This window comes from Xiphophorus hellerii, chromosome 6 (genome assembly GCF_003331165.1).
Source record: "Xiphophorus hellerii strain 12219 chromosome 6, Xiphophorus_hellerii-4.1, whole genome shotgun sequence".
In the NCBI taxonomy this organism is placed as follows: domain Eukaryota; kingdom Metazoa; phylum Chordata; class Actinopteri; order Cyprinodontiformes; family Poeciliidae; genus Xiphophorus; species Xiphophorus hellerii.
This window is the reverse complement of record NC_045677.1, coordinates 25,153,854-25,178,143: the sequence shown is the minus strand read 5'-3', so window position 1 is coordinate 25,178,143 and position 24,290 is coordinate 25,153,854. Positions and strand designations below refer to the sequence as shown.

Sequence of the window (24,290 nt, the reverse complement as noted above, 5' to 3'; positions counted from 1 at the left end):
TAAACGATAGAAGATGATGACGGATGTTTTTGAAATTCTTAAGGTTTATCACATGGTATTACTCTGTATTTTAGGTTTTCATGTGACATTAACGTAAAATAGTGTTGTGTAAGGAAGTATAACATGGTTTTCATTTTAGTTACAAATACAAACCTGACATTCTTTTTAATGCAGGCCTTTCCACATTGATACCCCTAAATAAAACCCTCTACAAAGAACTAAGAACTACCTTCAGAAGTCACTTAATGAGTAATTAAATTCCACCTGTGTGTAATTAAATCTCTAAGTAAATATGTCAAGGTCAAGGTTTTAGAGGTTTGTTTGAGAACATCAGTGGACAAACAGGAACATAACGACCAAAGAACAGAGCAGACAGGTTAGAAATAAAGAGGTGGGGAAATTTACATCAGGATTAGGTTATAAATCAATATCACAAGATTTGAGCATCTCACTACTCAGTCCGAAAAGAGAATAGTATGACTGCTGCCCCAATGACAGGTCAGTCAAAGGCAGCATTATTTTGAGATGGAGCAAAGAAACCCATAAAAACTCTGGAGAAGCTGCAGAAGTCCAACACTGTTGGCAAAAAAAGGAATAGTTGTGCATTCTATAAATATACTTACTTAAGAAAGGTAAAAACAAAGACATTATTTAAATAAAGCAAAAAGAAGTAGAGGTAATGCTGCTTATTTTGATAGCAATCTAATACTGATACCAATACAGATACATATTTTTGAAATAGGGTATATCATCAAACGTCTGACTTTTAGGTGTTTTCTTGTTTTTCCTTTGAATTATTATTTTTTTATATATAAAACAATTCAATAGGGATCACACTAGTATCAATCCAATTCTCATACCTACTTAATACCAATATTATCAATATTTTAGATCAATCTTTGTTCCTCTAACAGGAAGTCCTGTCTGCAGGCTTCCAGAGGCCATATTGGGAAAAAGATCAGACAAAAATTGAAACTGTTTGGTTTGCAGTTGGCCCTGAAACAGGCTCCTCATCATGACACATGGTGGAGACATTATGCCATTCCTCATCAGGAACTTTGAAGCTGTTAAGAGTCAATGGAGGATGGAGCTAAATATAAGGCTCTTATGGAGGTTAGGGGCTACAAAAGACCCCAAAATGGAGATGGAGGGTCAGCTTCCAGCAGACACCGACCATAAAATCAGAGAACCACATCTGTTTTCCTCTTATCTGATCTGAGCTGGGCCTGTCTAATGCTTTATTTTCTTTCAGCTTCATGATTATGCAGCATTTTGTGTTGGTCTGTTACATTAAATCCCAGTGAAAGCCATTGAAATGTGTGGATGTTACATTACAAGGCACTGTAAGGATGCTACCAAATAGGACATGGTGGGTCCTGGGCACTGTTTTAAAATCCATTATGGTGGATGTGTTGCTTAAACCGGGCTGTGAGGCGCCGAGCCGACTGACGTGCAGAACCCAGATGGCTGTTTTGTGATGTCATCACGGCTCTTTAAATGAGAGGAAGCCTGCTAAATGAAATGTAAATGTATCTGGAGCTTTTGTCACAAGACATATGGTGACCTAAATAGAAATATACTGCAATCAGGAAGGAAAAATCTGACTAGTTTGGAGAAAACAGTGAGTGGTAGAGATATTATATGAGTTTTTATGATTAAAACGTTTACTTTGGTATTAGTGGGTGAAATGTCTTTACATCTGGTTACCTTATTGACAGATCTGTGCAGTTTGTGCATCCTGTTCAGACCTCCTGTTTCCTACATGTTGAATCCTGTAAAAGAAACCCCAGTGATACAAGCTGATGACAACTCATTACTGTTCATTACATGTTTTGTTTACTCAGCTTTCTTTCGCTTCAGATTTCCTCTGACTGGCAATTAATTAAGTCACAGTTATTTGGGCAAATGAATAAATCATATTGTTGTGATAGTAAAATTAATTACTCCCATCCCAGGGTGAGTTATTAACTCAGTGGTTAAAGTTTTGTGAGAAGAGTAAAGTGTATTTAGTTTCTTTCTGTTACACGTTTACTTTTTGTCCCTAAAAGAAATAACTTTTGTGCTTCTAATGGAAATCTTAGAACAATTAACTGCCGCTAACTGAAGAATACAAGAATATGATGTAAGAGGTTGAAGATTATCCAGAATATTGTGTGATTATAATCTGCTAGTAATTGTGCTAATGTCCATTTTATTTCCCAGGTCACTCTGTCTGGCTCAGTTTAAGTTCCTGTTGCTGCAGCTCCATTATTCAGCTGGGACACACAAAACTAACCCAGAGTCTGGACTGATTATAGTTGCCTATTTGAGCAAAATTCAAATCAATGTATCCTGATTAAACAGCTCAGTATTCACAAGTATGCCTGTACTGAAAGTTTGTGTCTAAATATGTAGGTTTATTTTTGTTTAAATAATTGTAAATTATTTATTTTAAATAGTATAATTGTTATATTTAAGTCAAATACACTGAAATTATGAACTTATTGCATATGCTGTAAAAGTGTGTTTCCCTAAGAATAGCTATACAAAGCTAAGTAAACACAGTTTATGTTGCTGCATTAAATATTATACCTTATACATATATGTCCAACTCTGGCTTTAACATTAACAAGATAATATGCATTACTGTTAGAAATTAGCTGTAATGCCTCCACAACTGTTGGCAATCAAAACCAAAGTTTAGTCATTATTGCATTGTTTCACACTAAAACTTTCCATAAAATTCAACTCCTCATTTTAATATGTTTAGTTAGGGGTGCAAAGAAAATCCTTGAATTGAATATCTATCCAATCCTAGATATTGGATAGATATTCTGTATAACCATTCTAATGTTGGAAATGGAAAAGAGAACATCCCTTTAAAGTAAGACAGATCTGTGTCAAATTTTCATAATTTGGGAAATAGTTCTAGGAAAGACATTTGAACACATCATGTTAAAGAATTAACTTTAATATTTAAAACAACTGCAGCAGAAAAGAAAGAGAGTGAGGAAAATATCTCTAATGTCAACATGCCTGAATCGCAGTAAACAGGGGCATCCTGCAGTCACCTGGTCTCCAATAGCAACCATTAGACACCATCTACATGCAAACTGGACATTTGAAAACTTAAACTGGGACATCATTTGGTCTTTTAACAGGATAATGATCCCAAACAAATCACCCGATGGTTGATTGTGGCTATTGACTGTAAGCTGCAAACTTTAGATTTAGAAGAGCAAATTTAGATATAGTATGATTTCAGCTGTACTTTAGAATAAACTGATTTTGGTTGGTTTAGTGAACTTAAAAAGTTTAGTTTTTCCTCAACAGAAAGGCACTGGTGTTGGTACGCTAGGTTTAGTTTGCTGTCAGATAATCAAGAGAAAACTTTTTTTATCATGCAGAAACATACCAAAAATTAAAAACACCATTGCTGCATTCTGGGTTTACTGGTTTTTATGATCATTTTAGTGGTTTATATAAACATAAATAAGTAGGCGGGTTCTCCCCACATCCTTAACCAGAATGTTCAAGCAATTCCAGACCTCATTCCCAGCATCGTTACACAGTTGATCCTTTATTACTTTATCTCACAGAAAACAGCTCTGTGGTGATATTGAAATGTCGATTCTGCATATTCTGAATAACAAGTAGCTCAAAAAGATTTTGGATAGTAAATAAAAAACATCATTAACTGGTAGATTGATGTTTCTGTTGGGCTGATTATCTGTCTCCGCCGCAGTAGTTCAGACAATTAAACCACCAGAAAAGCGAGTCACTGAAAGCTCTCGTTGTATTTGCTTAGGAGCCACACTGGAACATGATGACACAATCTCATCTCAAACATCCCATCCTACTGGGGACCTACACTCCCAGTGGTTGACTTTTATGGCCTCTACAATCTTTCTACTCCACCCTTTTCCCCTCTGTCTCCGGCTCACTGGGTCACTCTTTTTTCCTCCTCGTCCCACAGGAACGTATCTGACTCACGAGGCCAAGGGCTCCGACGACGCCCCTGACGCCGACACGGCCATCATCAACGCTGAGGGAGGTCACTCCGGAGCCGAAGAGAAGAAGGAGTACTTCATCTAGATGGGCGGGGGGACAGAGTGGTGGTGGTGGGGGGGAGAAAGCGAGGAGGAGGAGGAAAATTTGGAGGATCCAGCTGGAGGAGAGAGGAAAGGAAAAACCTCCATTTGTTTTCACAACAGCTTCAGTTCTTTACTCTATTGAAGGGATGTTGGAAAGGGAAGGGAGGTAAAGAACTGTGGGCGGAGCTTCAACTACCCTCTTTGCATTGATACAGGGAAGTGAGATCTTTTGCACTGACATTCGGATGAACTGAAGTTACACACACACACACACACCCCAACACACACGCACACATACATGATTCAGTTCTTGTTTTTCCGCACAGACTTGAACGCTCGTAGATGCTCAGATTAACAAAGGCGAGCTTCCTACTAACACATCCTGATCCATTATCACATCCTCACATAAGCATCCCTTTTTTCAACTGTCAGCGCAGTGAAAAAGCTAAATTGTAAACCACATTCTGACATCGTCACGACCTCTTTCCTCCTCCACAGTGCAGCCCAAAGCGGGTCTGCCCCCGTCACGTTCCTGTCCTCATTCTCTCTATCAGAACAAGGCAGAATCCCTCCTTAAACTTGCTTAGGGTAGACAAAATTATTGATTGGAAAACTTAATCTCCTTCCATCTTTTTTTAATCTTTCTATGCCATCAAACCGCTTCCTGCGGACGATCAGATTTTTCCACAACGCACCACCACAAAAACTTGCAAAAATAGCATTCCCACCTTGCGCTGCCAAGCCCAGGGCCTCCAGTATACATATATAAATATATATAAATATATAAATATAGAGTTATATAGCATTCTTTTTACTTGACAGAAAACATTCGGTGTGTTGTAAATACACTTTCTGTTCTGTTATTTTTCTGTCACTCTTCGGCGCCCTCTATCTTCTCTCATGCAGCCCGTTTCTGCATCACAGAAACTTATATACTCAAAAATAAAATAGAAAAAAAAAAGCCTGCCTGTTTTTAATACATGCGTGAAAATTCAGAGTCAAAACGATCATTATCTTTGGGCTAAAAAAAAAGACAAACATGTAACAACCATGATGTTGCAATGAAAACTAACCTTAACTGCAAATATTTGTACAAAGAATGTTTTTCCTATTGGTTTGTTTGTGTTTTCTAAATTTGTTTTGGGATTTTTTAGGGAGATTTTGTGTTTCCTGTCAGCGTCTTGTTGTGTTACCGTCAGTGTTAAGAGTTTACAGTGTCTGCTGGTTTGTCAGTTCAAAAGCCTTTTTATTTGGGCATTTCTTTGCTTCTTTTGTTGTGCCGTGCTCCGTGGCGACAGCTTCTCCCTGCGTTGTCAAACCGAACTCTAATCGGTAGCCAAGTCTGAGTTAAACATTCAAAATGAGTTTCATAGAGTTTCTTTCTTGTCTTTCATGTAGTTTCCCTTCAAACTCAGCCTGCTGAACCTAACTTTCACCTTCAGATCGCCTTTCTTGGCAAGGCCATCTGGCTCTAAATCCACTGAGTAGGGGCTTCACTGGCTTTCTCTAAGAACCTGCCATGTTTGCTGCTCTGGGGTAGAGAAAATGCTCACAGGACCTAACAGGGCTGTCTACATGCATTATAACCAAGTTCCTGGAAAAAAAGGGGGGGAAGAAAATCTCTTCCCGCTATGGTTTTCTTGTGTGAGCAGGACTCATTCGCCAGCTTAGCGAAAGCTTCCCATAAACGAACGCTGCTTTATTAAGGTTGAGACTTGGCCTTGGCAGTAGCAAGCCTCACTTGGCCCAGGCATGGAAATTGATTGCAATCTAACTAAGAGGCTCTGGCTGCAGGTTGTACACATGCCAAGGCTCTGTTTGGCCAGACGAGGATTTCAGGCTGCTCTAACACTCAAGAAAGTCATTTAGGGAACCTAATGTCCTCTTCTACTTTTCTCCTTCCCCCTCCACTCGTCCATTTCTTTTCATACTTTAATCAATCAAGCTGTCTGTGTCCTGATCCACCTTCACCCTGTCTCCCCTCCTCTCGTTGCTCCTTCCTTCCTCTCCCCTCCATCTCCTTGCTTGTCTTTAGCTCATTGAGAAGCCTGTGTAGACGGAGCTGTGTGAGCTGAAAGCTCTCTGTGGTTGTGGCATGTAGGAGATGAATCACTGGTCAGTTTTACAACCTTCACTACAAAAAAACCCACAAAAATAATACCATTTATTTTTGTCTGGTTTCCAGTGCAAATATTTTAGAACACGTGAAATATGACAAGTAACATACATCTAACATACAAATAACTTTTCAGCATAGAAGATTGTTTTAAGTAAATAATTCCTTAATATTGATTTTAAAAAATACTTTTTCCACTGACAGACTTTTTGATATATAACAAGACATTTCCATAATATAAGTAATCTGCCAGTGGAACTACTTTTCTATCATTATTAAGGAATTATTGACTTATAATAAAACGAGCTCCTACATTTTACTGAAAATTTGTTTGTAAGTTTTGTCTTATTTCAAGTGTTCTAAGATATTTAAAAAATACATGGTAAGATTTTGTGTTTTTGCAGTATTCTTGTATAAAGTGTTTCTGCTACCTAAGAGGGTTTTGTGAGTTTTTACTGAAAGAATTATTGGCTGGGATATGTTTAGCTGATGCAGATAATAGTGTTTTTGGTATTTGGTGATGCAGCCATACTGTCGCCTCAAAAGTACAGCGTCATGGGTTCATACCTCCTGCTGCTTGAAGTTTGCATTTTGTCCCTGCACCTGCCTGAGTTTCCTCCAGGTTCTCCTTCTGCAAGTCCAAAGACAGGATGCAGTTAGGCTGCGAGTGTGCATGAGCAAATCATCATCCCAGTTCGTCTCTTTGTGTTGGCCCTGTGACGGACCAGTGGCCTTTCCAGGGTGTGCTCTGCCTTTTCCCTGTGGCAGCTGGGATAGGCTGCATCACGGGCGCACAGTCCCTACAGCAGTGGTACCCCAGCCCTGGTCCCCAGAGTCCACTGTCCTGCGTGTTTTGGATCAGCGGTTTTCAAACATTTTCTAATAAGCACTACCTCTGTAAATACGAATGTTGCCAAGCACCACCATGCTGGCACTTTTTTTCAGTACTGCATCCGGAATTTGACTTTACAGTTTTCATCTACAGTATTGGCTCTGGATGCTTGGATCAAGGATTTAATTATGCATTCCATTATTCGTTAGTTGACATTTTCAAATTGGAAAGATGAATACGAAGGTCTTCTGTAGTTTCCCAACAACCCGTACCTAAAAATCCAATATGGCTCCAGCCAGTTGAAAGCAAAAATAATAAACAGTTAATTGCACGTTTGTCAGTGCGCATCTTAGTAAGTTTAGTATCAGATTGTGGTCTGCAACCTCTGTTAGTGAACAAAATATTTTACTGTTCAAATAAACACTAAACAATAAATAATAATAATTATCCTTTTACTGGCTGCATTATGTTATGCATAAAAATGCCCTTTTCTGTCAAACAAATTCTAAAACAGCTTATTAATTAAAATATATACACGTCACAAAACATACATTTCGATGTCTGGTGTGAAAATCCGCTAAATTAGGCATTATTTCAAAGGACTTTGACTAAGAGATGTCAGCAAGATGCTCCCAGTATAATCTTTGGTATGTGTTGAAATTGTGTGAACAAATTCATTATTGAAATCTTAAATTTCTTGAAATGCTAACAAATACTCTTTTCTTTTGAGCAGCTTCTGTTTGAAGTTAAGATTATTTTCTATTCAATTCAACTCAAAAATACCTTTTTGATCCCAAAGAAAAATTAAATATGGTTCAAATGACTCATATAATCCAAGCATCTTCAAAGAGTCGTTTTGGATGTTGATGCTGTGGGCAGGAAAAATTAATCTACAGGATCCTCTGACTGAAGACTGTTACTGTTTGACAGTCACAACATGAAAACAGCTCAATATTCAGGTAACAGAGATGATATTTTACAGCAACATGTCTTGGATAACACCATCAGTTTTTGGCCAGGACTGCTAATCCACCTCAGTTGCTTTTGCCGCTCCTTTCTAAATCTTTGTCTGGCTGCATTTTTAGAAAGCCGGGAAGAGAGATGTTAGGGCACGGGGTGTGATCCTTGTCACCTCCTTTCCAACTCCTCTGGGATTTTGAGTCCGGTATTATTTAAGCTTTTGAGACAATAATCATCTGCATCTGGTCACAAAAAGTATATCTTGTTGCTACAGTTACGCATCATAAGTTTCTGAAAGTGAAAAAAGAGCAAATTTCTTTCCTGCTACATGACATCATCCAAAACCAGAGGGATTAATTTTCCAAACATGTAATGCCTCATCCATCAATACTGACAAATGTCTACAAAAAGATCAAATCAAAACTAACAGGACAGAGCTACTGCGCTCTGCTTCCACCACTAGTGATACAACTCTACAAATTAATTTATGTAAAAGGAATTTAAAAGGATAATAATTATTTTTTTCTTAAGAAAAATCTGAATCTGCATAATCTGTATATATTGACTATGTCAAAATTCAGAAAAAAGAGCAATTAGCGCTTCGCTTAAAACTCCTCCAAAGGAGTTGTAGCTTAAGATTTCATTGGTGATGTTTACCTTCTCCTCTCAGTAATTAATATCTCTAGCTTACATTTAAAGTTGAATGGAAACAGAACTAGGAAGAACTGAGAGAAATGTTACATTACCCATAAAAAATAACCCCTAAAAAAATACTTCAGAACTGTATTTGGAGTAATAGTAACAACATAATTGTTGTGGATATCTAATGATCACAAATATACAACAAATATATTCACTGTAAAAAATTGCTACATGTCTTCAGTTACCAAAATCTCTGTTTCCAATGTGGTCAAGATGAGCAAACAGGAAAAATATTTGTGAATGCCCCAGTTAACACACACCAGGGTTATAAAGCAGGTTATGGATTATAAAAAAGGCTTCTGAGGAACTTGGTGGCACGCTAAGGATGCGGTCTTTGAAAGTCTATGTGCTGGAGCAATACGTCTTCAAAAAGTGCAGGATATGAGGATCAGGGTCTGGGGACCACTACTCTATGGGATAAAGCAGGCAAAGCTGATGGATGGGGGGTTTTTTTTAATATATTTTTTTTTATTTTGAGTTTGACTCAGCTTTTCATCTCTGTTATGGTTGAAGAGCAGAGAATCAGCTCTGTCTCAGAGAGCTTGTTGCACACTTCAAAGACGTTAGCATCGAACTGTATTTAGCCTCAGTCCACTGTAACTCTGCTCATGCTGGAGAGAGGAAATACTTACCTCCTACTTCAAGTATAATGTCTTTTTAAAAACTAATGGACCTGTATTTGCCTGTAATTTATCGTCCTGTTCTTTGTCTTAGTTAATGTGCTAGCATGTAGCTTGCATGAGGAATGATTGGAAAGTGTAGATATTGCTGGAGACGAGAAGTGCCGACAAGCCACTCTCCTGAGGCTTCGCTGCTGCCCTCTGTTCTGCAAACATATGCTGTGTCCCAGATAAATCCGCCTGTAACCTCCTCATCTCTGCCGCCCAACCGAGTACGACTCTTTCTGCTTTTTCCTCCAACACCCCAACATGAAATCTGCATTTGTTGTTGAACTGGGATGCGCAGTTCAACAACTGTTCAACAAAATACCCAAGCTGTATTTTCTAGCTTGGGTGTGATAACGACTAACTGTCCCCAGGTGCCAGCAAGGCATCACTTCTCTTCTCCGTCTTCAGTCAGTTTTAGCCGGACTGTCCCTCACTCAGAGTCATCATCTCCTCATTAAGCAGCTCCAAACAAGCTGCCTGTCATTTCCCCCATTTTGTAGAGGAAACTATTTACTTTTTAAGTCATGTTTTTTAAAAGCTGTGCATAATCATCAGTGTTTGAGTTTCAACTTGGTTGATTATCTTCTTTTTTTTTTATTTAGATTTCCCAAAACTTGAATGTTAGAATTGTAGTATTTGCATTTATTTTCTTGTTTCAGCGACCATTTTTATATATTTTCCTGTATATAGTGTTGCCTTTCTGGAAACTCTTACATGCAGACCCATACAAACACTTTGCACACACACTATGGATGCATTAACACACACATACATGAATATGCACAGCAGGTATGTCTGCTCCTGTGGTGTGTGTGTGTACTTTAGTGTGTGTGTGCCTGTGTTTGTGGATGGGTGTGTATCAAATGACCCAAACAGACTCCAGAGACACTCTTAATGTGTTGCGTTCACAAAAATATTTTTATTTCCATGAATAAAAAAAAAAAAAAAATCCTATTTTTTTTTTTTCTTATTTGGATGATAAGTCTTCCTTTTGAGTAAATATTCATATCACATGGAAGTAGTGTTGTTGTGTGTGTTAATTTGTATAAAAAAGACAGATGATGTCATCAGTGCGCAACCCTGACAGATGCTGTGATGGGGTTTGAAACTGTTGGCTGAAATGTTCCAAAAAATATTAGGTTTTGTTTTGTTTTGTTCTCCTTCTCTTTTTGTTAGAATATGAGTTGAGTTGTTGACTTCAATAAACATGAATTTGGGTTAATTTCATCTGCTTGCTGCTGGTTCTTCCTGATTAGAAAGGATCTCATTTAAACTGCGTTGCTGGTTGGAAGTGAAGGATTTGCCGCGACACAGTTCGTCTTTGGAGACGGACGGTTTCTCCGTTTACGCTGATGAGAACTGGAAACAGAAAAACAAACATACTGTTGGATGCCCCCTGTCCTAAACAAAGCAAAAGTATAGGACAAAACTGAAGTTTATCCCTGTTGCTTTACAATAATAAATTCACTCAAATATTCACATTCACTCAAATATTCACATTACTATTATTATTACAAGGGCAAATAAGTGTATTACAATGACGATGGTGACAAAAATGCACTACATAACTATAAATAAACTGATTTTCATCTAAATATATTTTGATGAAAAATCAACAGCACTCTCCTCTCACACAGGACACAATTATAAATAGAGGAGATCCTTGGGGATGCAAACAATTTCACAAAACAATACCACCGAAGAAGAAAGAAAGAGGAGGGTCTACTGATCGTAAAGTTACACACTTACAACAAACACAGTGGTTTCCATTGTGTTTAGGGCCAGGTAAGAACTATCTTAGTAACAGAAGACATTTTGTATGATAATAAAGAACAGACACAACCAGGTTACATGTTAATTCAGGATGTCTATGTTGAGTTGTTGAAGAGAAAAACACATCAAAATAGATGTGAAAAAAGATATAATATTAAACAACAAAACAGGAAGTATATACTTTAAGTATATCAGTCAATCAATCAATTAATCAATTTTATTTATAAAGCACCTTCCATACTAAAAGCAGCACAAAGTGCTGAATAGATACAATACTATAAGGAGAGATGTATTTGACACAAGGTTTTTGAGTTGACATTATTATTATTATTATTTTATTTATTTTTTTACTATGTTTCACAATATTACTTTCAACTAGCGTCAACATTTGAACACAAAAGTAAAAAATTGCTTTGGAATAAAATGCTTTTCTTTGTGGAAAACATTTTTAACACTGATATTTGATACAAGTAATAACTAAATAAAGAAAGTAAATAAGAAATATAGTTTTGGACCTGTTGTTAGGCTGTCTAAACTGTCTACAGGTCAAGCAATGCTTTTGATTCAGTAACCAACCCAATGTATCATCGAAGAAGTTGATAGGACTTGTTTCACATTTTTTGGGGGCCTCGCAACTACACAACATGGCCACCAGAGGGCAGTACAGTACAGTGAGTCAAGTAATCTTGGTTTTAAAACCGCAAATTGTGTTAGCGAGTAAATTGGAAAGCCACTTTCCCATTTGTTCTTTCAATTTAATTTGTTAAAGGAGTATTTTATGTACGGATATTAAAATTTCTCCTGCCAAAGCATACTTACATTACATACGTTTTATTTCAGTCTGACATGACAAATCCATCATTTTTAAGTATTTTCACCATTTGTCTCTTGTTTGTTCTGATATATTAGTAAGTAATAACATACAACTGCTGCAATTTTCTGTACTTTAGGATAAAACTGAGACGACAAATATTCACCCATAACATTCATATGACAAGATGAAAAAAAACAATGTCGATATTCTGGTTATCCGAATTCTGAAACGATACAATTACTGATAGTGCACGCATACATTTCTGGAATTTACACAAATTAGCTGCTGGAAATAATTTCTAAGCGAACACTCTGCTCGTGCTCTCCAATTATCCTTATTATTCATCCCTAACTTTCACAGTAACCTTCAGATTTTAAACTTAAAGGGTCTCATAGTTGAAGTTTTGAGGGCCAGACCGCTGTTCCTGGCACCGTCGCTGCAGCGCCCCCTTCCCCTCTGTGGAGCATTAACTGAGATTTGGAGAGGGGAGGCGTGGAGGTGCTGGTAGTACATGAGAGAGTGGATGTGTGCTACTGATTGCCTGTGAGAGGGGAGGGGGGCAGAGACACGCAGAGAGACAGAGAGGGTTAGAAGAGGGAGAAAGGAATTCAGAACTGTTTAAATGGGAATCCAGAGCGCAGCGAGGACAGAGGCTGCGGACTGAGCCAGCAAAACAAAAACAACAACAACAGAAAAAGTGGAGACAGGTTTATTTTACGCACGGGAAAAGTGGGAAGTAGTTGAAGGAAAGGAGAAAGAGGCATGGGATTTTTTCCCCTCTAAATGTGTCCTGTTTGACTCTCATGACTCAGAGAGGATTACTGTTAAACTCAGCCGCTCTGCAGGAATTGATGGTGTCTTCTAAGAGAAACGGAGCCGAGGGGAGGAATCTGAATGCGCTCGACTGAACCATGCCAGCCTTGTGGATCCTAACTTTGGCACTCGCTTTCAGCCAAGGTGAGTAAAAGATGAAGACCCACAGCTGAGAAACAAAATCGATGGACATCAGCGAAAAGTTTGCTATTAATTGTTTTCTTTTGTTTTCCTTCTGCGGCTGTGCGCTCCGATGGTCTCTTTATGTCTCATGGCACTACTTGCAATGCGCGTTTTTATGCCTGGCATTAAATCCACGCGCATGACTCCGTGCGTGGAAATAGTGCTACAGATTTGTACATCATTCATACATCTCCATAGAGGGGAAGGAAAAATCATTTCGGGGGGGTTGTCTCTGCTCATATCCAGGCGCAAACGGCGCTTTCCTTTTTCTTCCGTTACGCGTTTTCTTAGGCAGAGATCTGGACCATCTGCACACGACATTGCCTTGACGTGACCTTTAAAACGCATGAATGGGTAGATTTGGATGGAACAAATGCGGTGCGGGTCAACGCAACGCAAGCACACGCACGCACACGCATTCACGCACAATTTGCGCATAAGCTGTCAGTGTGGGGATGATTGATGAGGCAAGGATCTAATGCACAGTCTGGTCGCTGGGCTTTAACATCAGGCTCATTGGATCATTTTTCAATGCGTGCGCGCACGAGCTAGACACGTGCCTTTAGTCACACTGGTGTATTTTGGGTGTGTGTGTGTGTGTGTGGGGGGGGGGGGGGGGGGGGGGGGGGGGGTGTAGTGGTGTGTGTGGGTGTGTGTGTGTGTGTGCGTGTCTGGTGAGAGTAGAAAGAGCAGCGCAAGTGTCCCTAGAGAGAGAAAGGGTGTGTGTGGGGGTGTGTAAGTGTGTGTGCATCTTTTTTCTTTGCATGCAGGTAGAGCCTAGCGCACATGAATGAGGCCTTCCCTTGCAGCTGCCAAGAAAAATTCATATTTTACCTGAAAGACTGAGACATATTCACTGGACTGGAGAAGAGTCCTATTACTAATATTAATGCCCCTTTTTATCGATCACCTTGATAGATTACCCCCTCACTTGCTCTCTCCTTCTCTCTAGACACACACAGTCTGGCGCACATCAACCGAGACAGGCTGAGTGTGTGTTTGAGTTTGGGAGCAGTCATGCCTCCAAAGACAGGAGTGATTTATTGAGGTGGTCTGATATGAACAGTTCAGCCTTATAGAGAGTCCTGTGTGTGTGTGTGTGTGTGTACCTGCATCACCTGGGTCCCTGCTGCTGCGGGCCGCCGGTGTGATGAACCACAGACGATGATCTGCCTGGACAGTCAGTCAGAGGAGCTCCCAGGCTGAAGCACACCTGACCACCTGAGTGGAACGTGATGGATGAGGCAGAGGCCCAGCCTGGCTTCACTGTTTATTTTTGATAGTCAGGTTGGGAACATTTGCCAGAACTGAAATGTCTGAGAGTTAAAAATTTGATTACCGTCTGTAGCGCCCCGCAAAAGCATTCGCTGAATCTATACTGTGTTAATTCACCTTTTACTGCAATTACAGCTGCTGTTTTTGCTGAATGTGTCTCTAGCTTCACAGCTGGAGACACATTCAGAGCTAGAGGCTCTGAATGTGCCTCTAGCACATTTTTTCTTGTAAAATATCCAAACTTGAGGAAGTTTAAAGGTAGAGTGTCTGTAGACGTCAGTTTTCAAGTCTGGTAGCAGATTACTAATTAGATTAAGTCTGACCTTTTACTAGGCCATTCAAACACATGAATATACTTTCATCTACACCATTCAATTGTAGTTCCAGCTGAATGATCGCAGGGCTGGACAATAAATCAATCACAATATAAATATCGCAACAGACATGTGATCAATATGAATAGATAATACATCTGATAGAATATTCAAAATTCAATGTGTAGCACATTCACTGAACTCAGATCCAGAACCGCACAGTATTCTGGGAAATGAAGGCAGAGGAGTGTTTGTGAGTATAGTTAGCACATAAGTCCTTAAAAATACACAATGGTGTGGAGTGAAAACTGTGGATATACAGGAGAGATCATGGCACTAGATTAGCAGTATTTCATATAGTCTAAATTTTAAAAAAGAATCAATAATTATTGATAGACAATGATCGACATAGACTAATACGAATTGCTTATATTGTGATTAGTCTTTCAGAGATATTTTCTAGCCTTAAATGGAGAGTTTTTTCCAGCATCTTGCAGGTTTTCCTTCAGTTCTGTCTTTAGCTCCATCCACACTGCTGTAACCTCTGACCAACTTCTTCATGCCTTCTGAAGAAAACCATTGCCACAGCATGAAGGTTCCATGTTTTAGTGGTGTGTTGATGATGATGTGCGGTTAGTTTTTAGCCACACACCTTGATTTCACAATCAGGTCTGTGGCAGTTTTGGTCTCCTCTGGTCAGAGCAACCTCTTCCACATATTATATCTGTGCTAAACTGTAATCATGACCTCGTTGTCTTCGTTAGTTGTGCCATTCAGTGGACAGACACCCAGCCAGTTCAAATTTTTTTGTGCAATGTAACTCCAAATTATTACTGGAAAATTTGTCTACTTATGAGTTCTTTTTCGTACAGCATATTCTAAACAACATCCAGCCTGGGAAACTAAAACAACTTTGCAGAACTTAATATGTTATTGGCTGGTGTTTGCAAAGCAGCCAGTCCAAGAGCACCATTCATTTTCCTTGGCACTCATTGACTGTTGCCGCTAAGAGCGGAAATAAGGAAGCACTGTGTTGTCCTCTGCAGTAGTGCTAAATGACTTCCACTCCACAAAATAATGCATAATAAGGTATATTTGGTATTTGAATTATTAAAATAGGCAATTATAAGTCAGCTTGAACAGAGCTCTGTGAAATTCAAAGCAAAGAGTTTTGTTTTATTAACTAACCTTGATTTGAACTGAACCCTCTAACTTCCTCCCTGGCTTATCTGCTGTTCTTTGGTCGTCGTGATGCTGTTTGTTCACTGATTTTCTTTAATAAACCTCCTATACCTTCCACTTCAAAGTTTCACACTACTTCGTGTTGCTCCATCTGGTAAAATTTCAATAAAATACATCGAAGTTTGTGAATATAACATGACAGAGTAAGAATAATGTACAACACAGCTCTGTTGGTCGAAGCATCAGTGAAGTAACTCTGGGAAAAGCTAAGGGTTTTTGTATTCTGTTGTTGGATGGCTTAAAAAGAATACACATGGATAAAGTAGTTCAGGGCGGTTTGAAGTAAGGGTGTACATAATGGAAAAAGAACAAGACACAAGAGAGATAAAGCATCAAAACAAAACAATAGAGAGCAGAGGGAAATATGTTTACAGCAGAGCAACGTCAGACACAAAGAAAGCAGGCAGAACAAAATTTGAAACTCCAAAGAGATAAAAATGGGCAAGAAGAACTGAGTAGAACAGGACAAAACGAAAGCAGCAGAACAAAGGAAGGAGAGAGCAGACAGAAGGAGAACAGAGCGGAGCATCGGTGTCTCCTGCTGAGCCGGTGTAAGCCTGTAAATGTGATCAGCGTGAATCCGTCCCCTACATCCAGCAGCTGCAGCCTAATGTGTGTTTAGCCTGTTTGGACTCTTCCAGGTGTCTGCTGCCTGCCTCTCCGCCGCTGACAGCTCAGGCTGCCTCTCTGATTTACTGCTCAGTCTGGTGGCTTTCTCACACAAACCCACCGCTTCTCCGTGTGGTTGACCAGGCATAATCTGTGGGTCCCTGTAATTACCGCTCAGCCCTGTATGTTTGTCTGATATGTCGCCAGTTGACCGCTGCGCTGCCAGTGCCGGTCTGGCCACAGGCGAAGAAAGAGGCTCATTTTCGATTCTCCAACAGCAGTTTTGCTTGGGCCGAACATTTCTGCCGCCTGATCATGCAAGCGAGGCAAGTAAAGCAAATCCTGCACTGCAAGCACCTGTCCCATCTCCTCCAACGACCCCCACATGCATCCACTTTCTTTTGCTCCCTTTTCCTCCTCTTTCTTTTATTCCGTCACAAGAGCAGGGCAGAGGCTCAGATAGAAAGAGACAGGCCATAAGACAGGGAGATGGAGGCAGTGGGAGATGAAGAAAGAAAGAGACAGCGGGGCTCAGTCCTAATCTGTTGACAAGAGGGGATGTTTGAGGATAAACAGAGGAGAGCTCAGAAAGTAATGACAGAGGAGAAGATGGAGCTTTTTGCCTCAGATAGCAACCCAGCTGGACCATTAATGTTTGATGGTTTATATTAGCAAAAGATTTACACCTAAACTGGGCTCCAGGGCCGTCTAGAGATCCTCTTATGATATAAAAGTGTTATGTTAAAAGAAACCAGACTTCCTTCAGATTCCTGAAATGTTCCATCTTTCATCCAAATACTTGACTAATGTCTTCTGGTACCCAAAATACAGTGATTAACCTTCAGGACTTGTAGACTAACAATCAGTCATGGTGATGGAGAAACTTCCCTGACCTACAACCTGTTGGCACCTCTTGATTTAACAAATCCCCTCTGCAGTTGTGTGATTCCTCCCTGAGTCATCAAACAACAGAAATACTCCCAGATAAGATGGGAAGTGGATAAACTCAAAATGTTTTTCGCTCCATTTACAACATGTAAAGATTAGAGGATGTTGTCATATTAATGGATTGCAGTTTTGCAACGACGCAAAACAGGATTTCATCAAATTTTATCTGAGCTGTCTCATAAGAAAAGATTTATTCTAGAGTATTTACAGATAGGCAGTTATAGAAAGGATAAGCTTGGCTTTTCCTGGTTTGCTGCAAATGATACAGCCGACCCGCAGGTTGGGCTTGAGGTCAAAACAAGATTTATTAGATAGATATATAAATAACTTTGTTAATCCCCTCAGGGACGCCAATCTCTCCTTGTACTGCAACATCTTTTTCACCTGTTTCTATGCATCTCGGTTAGTTGATATGAAAAACAATGTGTAGAGAAGCTTCTCCACCGTTTTCTAATTAACATAGTTTCTGATGCAAAATGCAGCTCATTTCTACACATTTACAGCAAAATAATGAGACAATTTTAAGAAAGTCATTTTTTTCACATAATTTCAACATTTGTAAGCCATTGAAACGTATGAAACATACTTTTTTATTTATTAATGTAGCTTTATTTACTGGGAAATTGCTTTATGGCACAACTTCACAGACTCCCAAAGTGCAAGTTGTAGGTCAAAGGTCTGGTGAAACTGCACATAAAGTTGCTTCCTAGTCTTTACCTCACCAGATTTCAAGACTCTGAAATTACATTTGAACACTTTCCAACGTTCCCCACAGTATGAGATGAAGACAGGTGGTTTTTATTTGTTACCTGTTGTGCAAAAAGCCAAGACATTAGGATCTAATCCACTTGCTGTTTAGACTTTTTTGTTTAGTTAATGAAATGAAAACTCACTAAGTTGTGAGTCACAAAGTATTTGCTCATCTGCTTTGGCACAACTTGAGTTTCTCAACTCATTCTTCATCTGTAAGAACAAGTTGCTTTAACTTTCCTGGGAAGGTTTTATGATGCAGAGGATATTTTGTGATTAAAAAAAAAAAGAAAATAATGTTTGCTTAAGTCTTTGAGCAAAATAAAGTCCAAGTTAAGTTTCTGATCTATCAAGAAGCCTATTTTTTCTGCTCTTTTCTTTTCTTTATTGTTTTGCTATTGGTGTACGTTGTTCTGTTGATGCCAATTTGATTGTTAGAGAAACCAAACTAGAGTGTTGGGATATTTTCAAACATCTGCATCAGATAGCACATGGCAATTGATTTTAAATAGGATGATATGCACATAATATTCAAGCTGTGCCTGTAATAAATATCACATTACTAAGGCAGCCGCCGGTTCCATGTGACGCACAAGGTGGCGTTTTTACACTTGAACACCTGACCACAAAAATGTCTGCACAAGCCACTGAATGTGAAGCACTTTGGTGCAGTTAATAGCTGTTTTTAAAGTGCTTTATAAATAAAATTAACATCGACTGCAATCAAGACTAAAAGACAACTTATTTTGTCTTGTAAGAATTGAGTTTTCTTGCAGTTTCAATTTCAATTTGAGTAAAAGATTAAGTAGACACATTCACCCATTCTCTCACAAACGCCCACAGATGTATACACTGATATGTACGTAGATCTTGAGGCAACTTGGGGTTAAGTGACTTGCCCTACAGCACATCAACTTATGACAGGAGGAAGCCAGAATAGAACCTACAACCTTCTCATTGCAAAAGAACTACCTATTGAGCAACAGTTAACCCTCCTCAACAGATTACAGCAGAGTTATTTTTTTCTGTAGCCACCAGGCATTCCCTTACAATGGCTGCCGTTATCTAAAGCAAAGAACTGCTGAATTCAGTTAAGCACATTTTTTTAGACCTCAATCTGTACAAAGCTAAAAGTCAGCTTGGGAGGACCTCTGGGCTTCTTCTGTCTTTTCTTTAAGATCTTGCAGAACAGTGTTTGTTCTTAGTCAAGATGCAGGAGCTCACATTTAAGTATTTATTCAACACGAAGTGGATACATATTAGAGAAAAACAAGCAATTCTAAAAAATCCCCCCAAAAATGTTACTACCACTACATTATAAAAACCTAATGAATTCCTGTCTTTGGAGAGTTTCAGCACTGATGAGCATTTTTTGCTCAGGCGGTCTCAGAATAAATCAAAGCCCCGGACCTCGGCTATTAGTGGCTGGCTGTACTTAACGTGCCATGAAAGCAAGAATATCGGGTCGACTGCTTCTGTTGCTCTAATTGGATGGTAAAAAATCTACTTCCACGAAAGAACACTGTACTCTCAAATGAAAATCATTAAAAAGCAGCACAGCAAGCCCTGTTTAAAAGCAGAGCGGGGGCTCAAACGTCGTGACGCCAGGCGGAGCTTTGTGTATTTGTGTGTCTTTTGCTTGATCCCAAATCTTTGCAGTACCTGACACATCTAATATCCTTTTGCTTCGAGAAATGTGATGTAAAGTGACAAGAAACAGCAATTAAGATAATAAATAAAGTAAGCAACATAATTATCCATCACCTAATTCACTACAAGACATCCAAATTACGGGATAATGGTGAGGATTTCCCCTCTTTGCTCGTCTACCTCTGCTTCTGTGTGCTTCAGTGTCCATGCGTGGGCGGATAGATGAGGCTAAAGAGTATGCAGATTTTAACAGAGGGCATGGATCATATTAGGACTGACACCCGTCAATCTGGCGGATATGTCAGCCCAAATGGGAGCAGAGCCAAAGACTTGGAGGGAAAGGAAGGAGGAGGAGGACAGGGAGAGATGTAGGAGGAAGAAAAAGGGGCTGATGAGGGTAGAAGCTGAAGAAAGATGGAGAAAAAATTCAGTCTGAAGGAGGAAGAGGGTTAGTTAGGTAGGAGTAAAAATGTCGGAAAAAACAGAAGACGAAGCAAAACGGGAATGAAAAAAGATGGGTTTACAAACTGGTAAGATGAGAAAAGAAACAGAAAAAGGACTGCACAAAGAGAAAAATAAACATTTGAACCGTTGGAACAGGGTAGAATGATTTGATAAAAACAACAGACTCTCCAATCGTTTTGTGGTCGTTAACATCTGGCATCATTCTGGCTTTGGCCACTTCTCTTCACAGGTTTTTTATTGGTTGGTTTCCGGGACCAAACACATTTTCATTTTACAGTAACTACAATCTGAGCGCTCCAAAATCTCAAGCTTTACCATCCTGGTGGGTATTCTTAATCGTGCCAATAAAGATCTAGAAGAAGAAGAACAACAACAAAAACAAGACCAATGAAGAAAAAAAACAGAAAGTAGAGAACAAGATACAGTCTTAACATAAGTATAATGTCCAATGACATCATAGAGCATGTAAAATATAATGTCAAAATTAAATTGGTGTTTGAGGATTGTAGCAATTCAAGGGCAGATATAATTTGCTAGCATTAGTGGAAGTAATATATGTGATTAGTGCTTTAGAGTTAGCGCACAAACTTTTTGGTTTGCTGTGCCCACCACTGCCCAGACCAAATGGTTCATTTATCTATAAAGCTCTTTTTCAGAAAGCTTTCAACTTTTCCATGAGAACAGAGCACATCCTCTGACTCCAGGACAACAAAGTCAATGGTGACATTGCTTTAAAGCCATTTCTGCATCATAGTTTTGTTGAGTAATTGTGGTTCCTGAACTAGTCCTGATTATTTTAGCCAATTTGTTTTTCACCTGAAATTGGTAGTTGAAAGTTGAAGTGGTTGAAATAGGAGAAAGTTCTCAAACAACAACTTGTTTTGGATTGGATAAAGCGGGTTGACATTAAGCTTCTGGAAAGCTCTGAGCTCAACTACAATTGAAGGTTTTGAACGATACTAAAATACTTAGACCACTCTTCTTTGGATAATTACTATTTTCTATTATAGAGTCAGAAGCTTGATGGTTACAAAAAGCATGAAGTTCAGGTACAGGCGTACAATTAACTTAATATCAGTCAGGTTTTGTGCAATTTAGCCTTTATTTGTAATTTTGAGTATGCCATTTTTAGAAAACAGACAAAACATTTTTAAAGCTAAATTAGCTTGCAGGTTTATGATGAGGATTTAAATGAATGATTAAAAGCACAGAATCGAGATGAGAATCATGGCTGGGATGAGTTTATGTAAAATTCTGAGTAGCACAGTAACTAAGGAGAAAGACAGGTGGCGGGTGGGAAGGGGGTGGATGAATAAAAAGAGGGCAGCAAAGTGGAGATGATGGTTAAACAAGGATCGTTAAACAAGGTGGAAACAGATGGGGGACACAGAGGAATGGAAATAAAGAAGGGTAGGATACGAGAAAGCAGCGATATTTCTGGAGCAGTCAAATCACGTGGAAAGAATACCATCAAAGAAGAGGAAGGCAAGAAATGAGAAGGCAGGAATCAGACGAGAATTTTGCAGTGAACAAAAATCAAATGTAGGAGAGCGGGACAATAAAAAAGGAGAAGCTGATAAAGAGAGAGGAGATGAGATATTGCGAATGCTGAAGGGAGTTAAATGTGGGAGCCGAGCGGCAGTGAAGGAGTAGAAGAACAGTGTTGGGGGGCAGAGATTTATGTTTAGAGAGGGTCGCAGAGAGGGAGCAGAGGGAAACAGCCAGCCCTATTATAGATGGAGCTCTCCTGGGAAAGGAGAGCCTGTAGTTTTCCAGGCATTTCCAGAAGATTTCTGAGGAGCACGCTGCAATGCACAAACTGCCGCCCTCAAACTGAGTCCTCAGCCCTCCAACGATAAATAAAGTGGGTCTCCTTTCTCTGTGTGAGTATTCAATAAAAGTGATAAAAGGCTGGAAGTAACCCTTCTCAGCTTTTTTTTTTTTAAATATATTTTTTGGAAGTGAATGTGAGAAACCAAACCGGCCACCGTCTCCAAGGAGAATCTTTCAAAGAAATGCAGACATCAAGCATAAAAGCAGCAAAAAGCATGAAAGCGCTTCCTTTTATACAAGGAAAAATGTCAACGAAAAAGGCCCACGAGATCAAATGAGCCGAGTGTGGAGGTAGTTTGTGTTTCTGCTTCCCTCAGTGTCTCTCTGTTTCTTTGTCTGCCTGTGTTTTCCCTCACTCGTCTGTCTGACAGACTCGCGTGTGGAGGTGAGAGAGAACAATTGAATGGGCCTCCCACGTAAAATCCATTCAGAGACATCTTGAGGAATAAGAATGAGAAATTGTCCTGCACAGTGAATTAAATCAATCTAATCCATTACAAGATCACTATCACAAGGTTTTCCCTTTTGTCTTAGCCCTGGATTATAGATGCTGCTGGCTAAGTGTTTGTGTGCGTGTATGTGTGAGTTTGTACCTTATGCAACAGTGTGATGCCGTTTCCCCACACAATCAATGGAACAATTACTCGTTAAAGTAAGAGCTTTAGCTCACAGATTGCTCACATTTTAACATTAGCATTTTCGGTAATTGACTACAGGGGTTGGGTATTAGAGGCAGTGCTTTAAAACTGGGTTCTAGGAGCCTTTCCAGATGTGGAAAACTGACATTTATTGAACATTTTATTGAGAAATGTAAAAACTACTTGCAAAGCGTGACGTGTGGAGGGTCATGTTTTATCATTAGCATCCAAATAAACTGTGGTTTTTGCTTTGTTTGCATGTTTCTTCTTCGTTTTTTTGCATAAATGTTTTACAGGAACGTGAAGACTCAAGCAGTGTCTGTCAAAGCAGCAGATATCCGCTTCCAGTATCAATTCTGGTTTTAGTTTTAGTAGCGCCAAAAAAAATCTACATTACACAGATATGTATGCACAAAGCATACTTGAAGGTGTAGATAATCAATCATGTTATCCTTAGAATGAACTTTAGGAAGGAAGGAATAAGCTGGTTCATTGACACAAAGGTGCATTTGTGAGAAAAACTGTTTCGTGGCTCTGAGCTGCACCTGGCTAACAGATATGTCATCCAGTAGATGATTTAGTCACTTCATTCGCTCTCTTTCCAGGTAATGAACCGCTAACGACATTCTTAGCCAATTCTTAATAGGTCTGGAGTGATAAAGCGCAGAGTTTAGCTGTAAATGCCTCCACTGTGATGCCTCCTCCAGAAGCCAGAGCTGCAACTTGCCAGATAATCAGAACTGACCAAGAGTTGGCTGTAGGTTTTCAAAAACTTTAATTTTATACTAAATTTAATTACTTTTTCTCCTTCAGTAATGTATAATTGACACATCAATGATAAAAAGCAAAGATAAATATAGTTTGGATAAAATACATAAGTTTACAAACTAGTTTATAATCTATTACAAACCCATTTTTCTCCAATTAAAACTAAAGTTTATGTTAATGTTAATTTCACACCCAACATACTCCATATGAACTTGTTCCACTTTCATGTTACATTTTGCAATCTATCGAATATTACCAAACTTAACTTCCTTATCTGAAACTTAGCATCTGTAACCAAGCGGCTTTCTTGAGTGGGCATAATGTTGTTTTTTATTTCTTCTTCTTATTGAAGTCTCAGTGGATCTCTCTATCCTTTTAATCTGTTCCTTTGGCAGATTGTAAGCAGTGATAAGAAAGAAGCAGCAGCAATTTTAAAGATGGAGATGGACAAGATGATTACAGATGATGAAAGCTGGGATCCATCACCACCCACTCTGTTTGTGTTTCCAGCCTCCCTCTGTCTGTCTATCTCTCTGTTCCTGCTCGCCCTGCTCTTATGTTTTAATGTAAGTCGATAACTATCAGGAAATGATAACACCCGGGCTCCACTTGACTCGCTGAGGCTTGATGAGGAGCAGGAAGAAGAAGAAGAAGCATGGTTTCTGCGAGGTTAGGGGGTGAGGTGGGGGGTGACAGTATCTCCTCCTCGGTGAAGCCTGTTACGCTCGGTTGCTGGAGAGATAAGCGAAGGTGGCAGCGAAGGGGGCAGCGAAGGGGGCGGTGACGTCACACTGCTTGTTCTCCTGGCGATAAATGAAGTTGTGGCGTCACAGGTGGAGATTATGTCAGGGGGAAATCTGTCAT

The 24,290-nt window shown here is 39.4% G+C and overlaps 2 protein-coding genes across 5 annotated transcripts in view; both read left to right on the top strand.

Annotated features, from left to right (window-relative positions):
* The window catches only part of cadm3 (cell adhesion molecule 3), a 154,119-nt gene extending 143,541 nt beyond the window's left edge, over positions 1 to 10,578 (top strand). For all 3 annotated transcript variants that reach the window (XM_032565154.1, XM_032565152.1, XM_032565153.1), the window contains one exon: positions 3,956 to 10,578. In XM_032565154.1, the coding sequence (XP_032421045.1) occupies positions 3,956 to 4,074 (119 nt within the window). In that variant the 3' untranslated portion in view covers positions 4,075 to 10,578. The remainder of the gene's footprint in view (positions 1 to 3,955) is intronic.
* A 1,871-nt stretch (positions 10,579 to 12,449) lies between these two features.
* The window catches only part of kirrel1b (kirre like nephrin family adhesion molecule 1b), a 107,617-nt gene continuing 95,776 nt past the window's right edge, over positions 12,450 to 24,290 (top strand). For both annotated transcript variants that reach the window (XM_032566026.1, XM_032566025.1), the window contains exon 1: positions 12,450 to 12,895. In XM_032566026.1, coding sequence (XP_032421917.1) covers positions 12,850 to 12,895 — 46 coding nt within the window. In that variant the 5' untranslated portion in view covers positions 12,450 to 12,849. The remainder of the gene's footprint in view (positions 12,896 to 24,290) is intronic.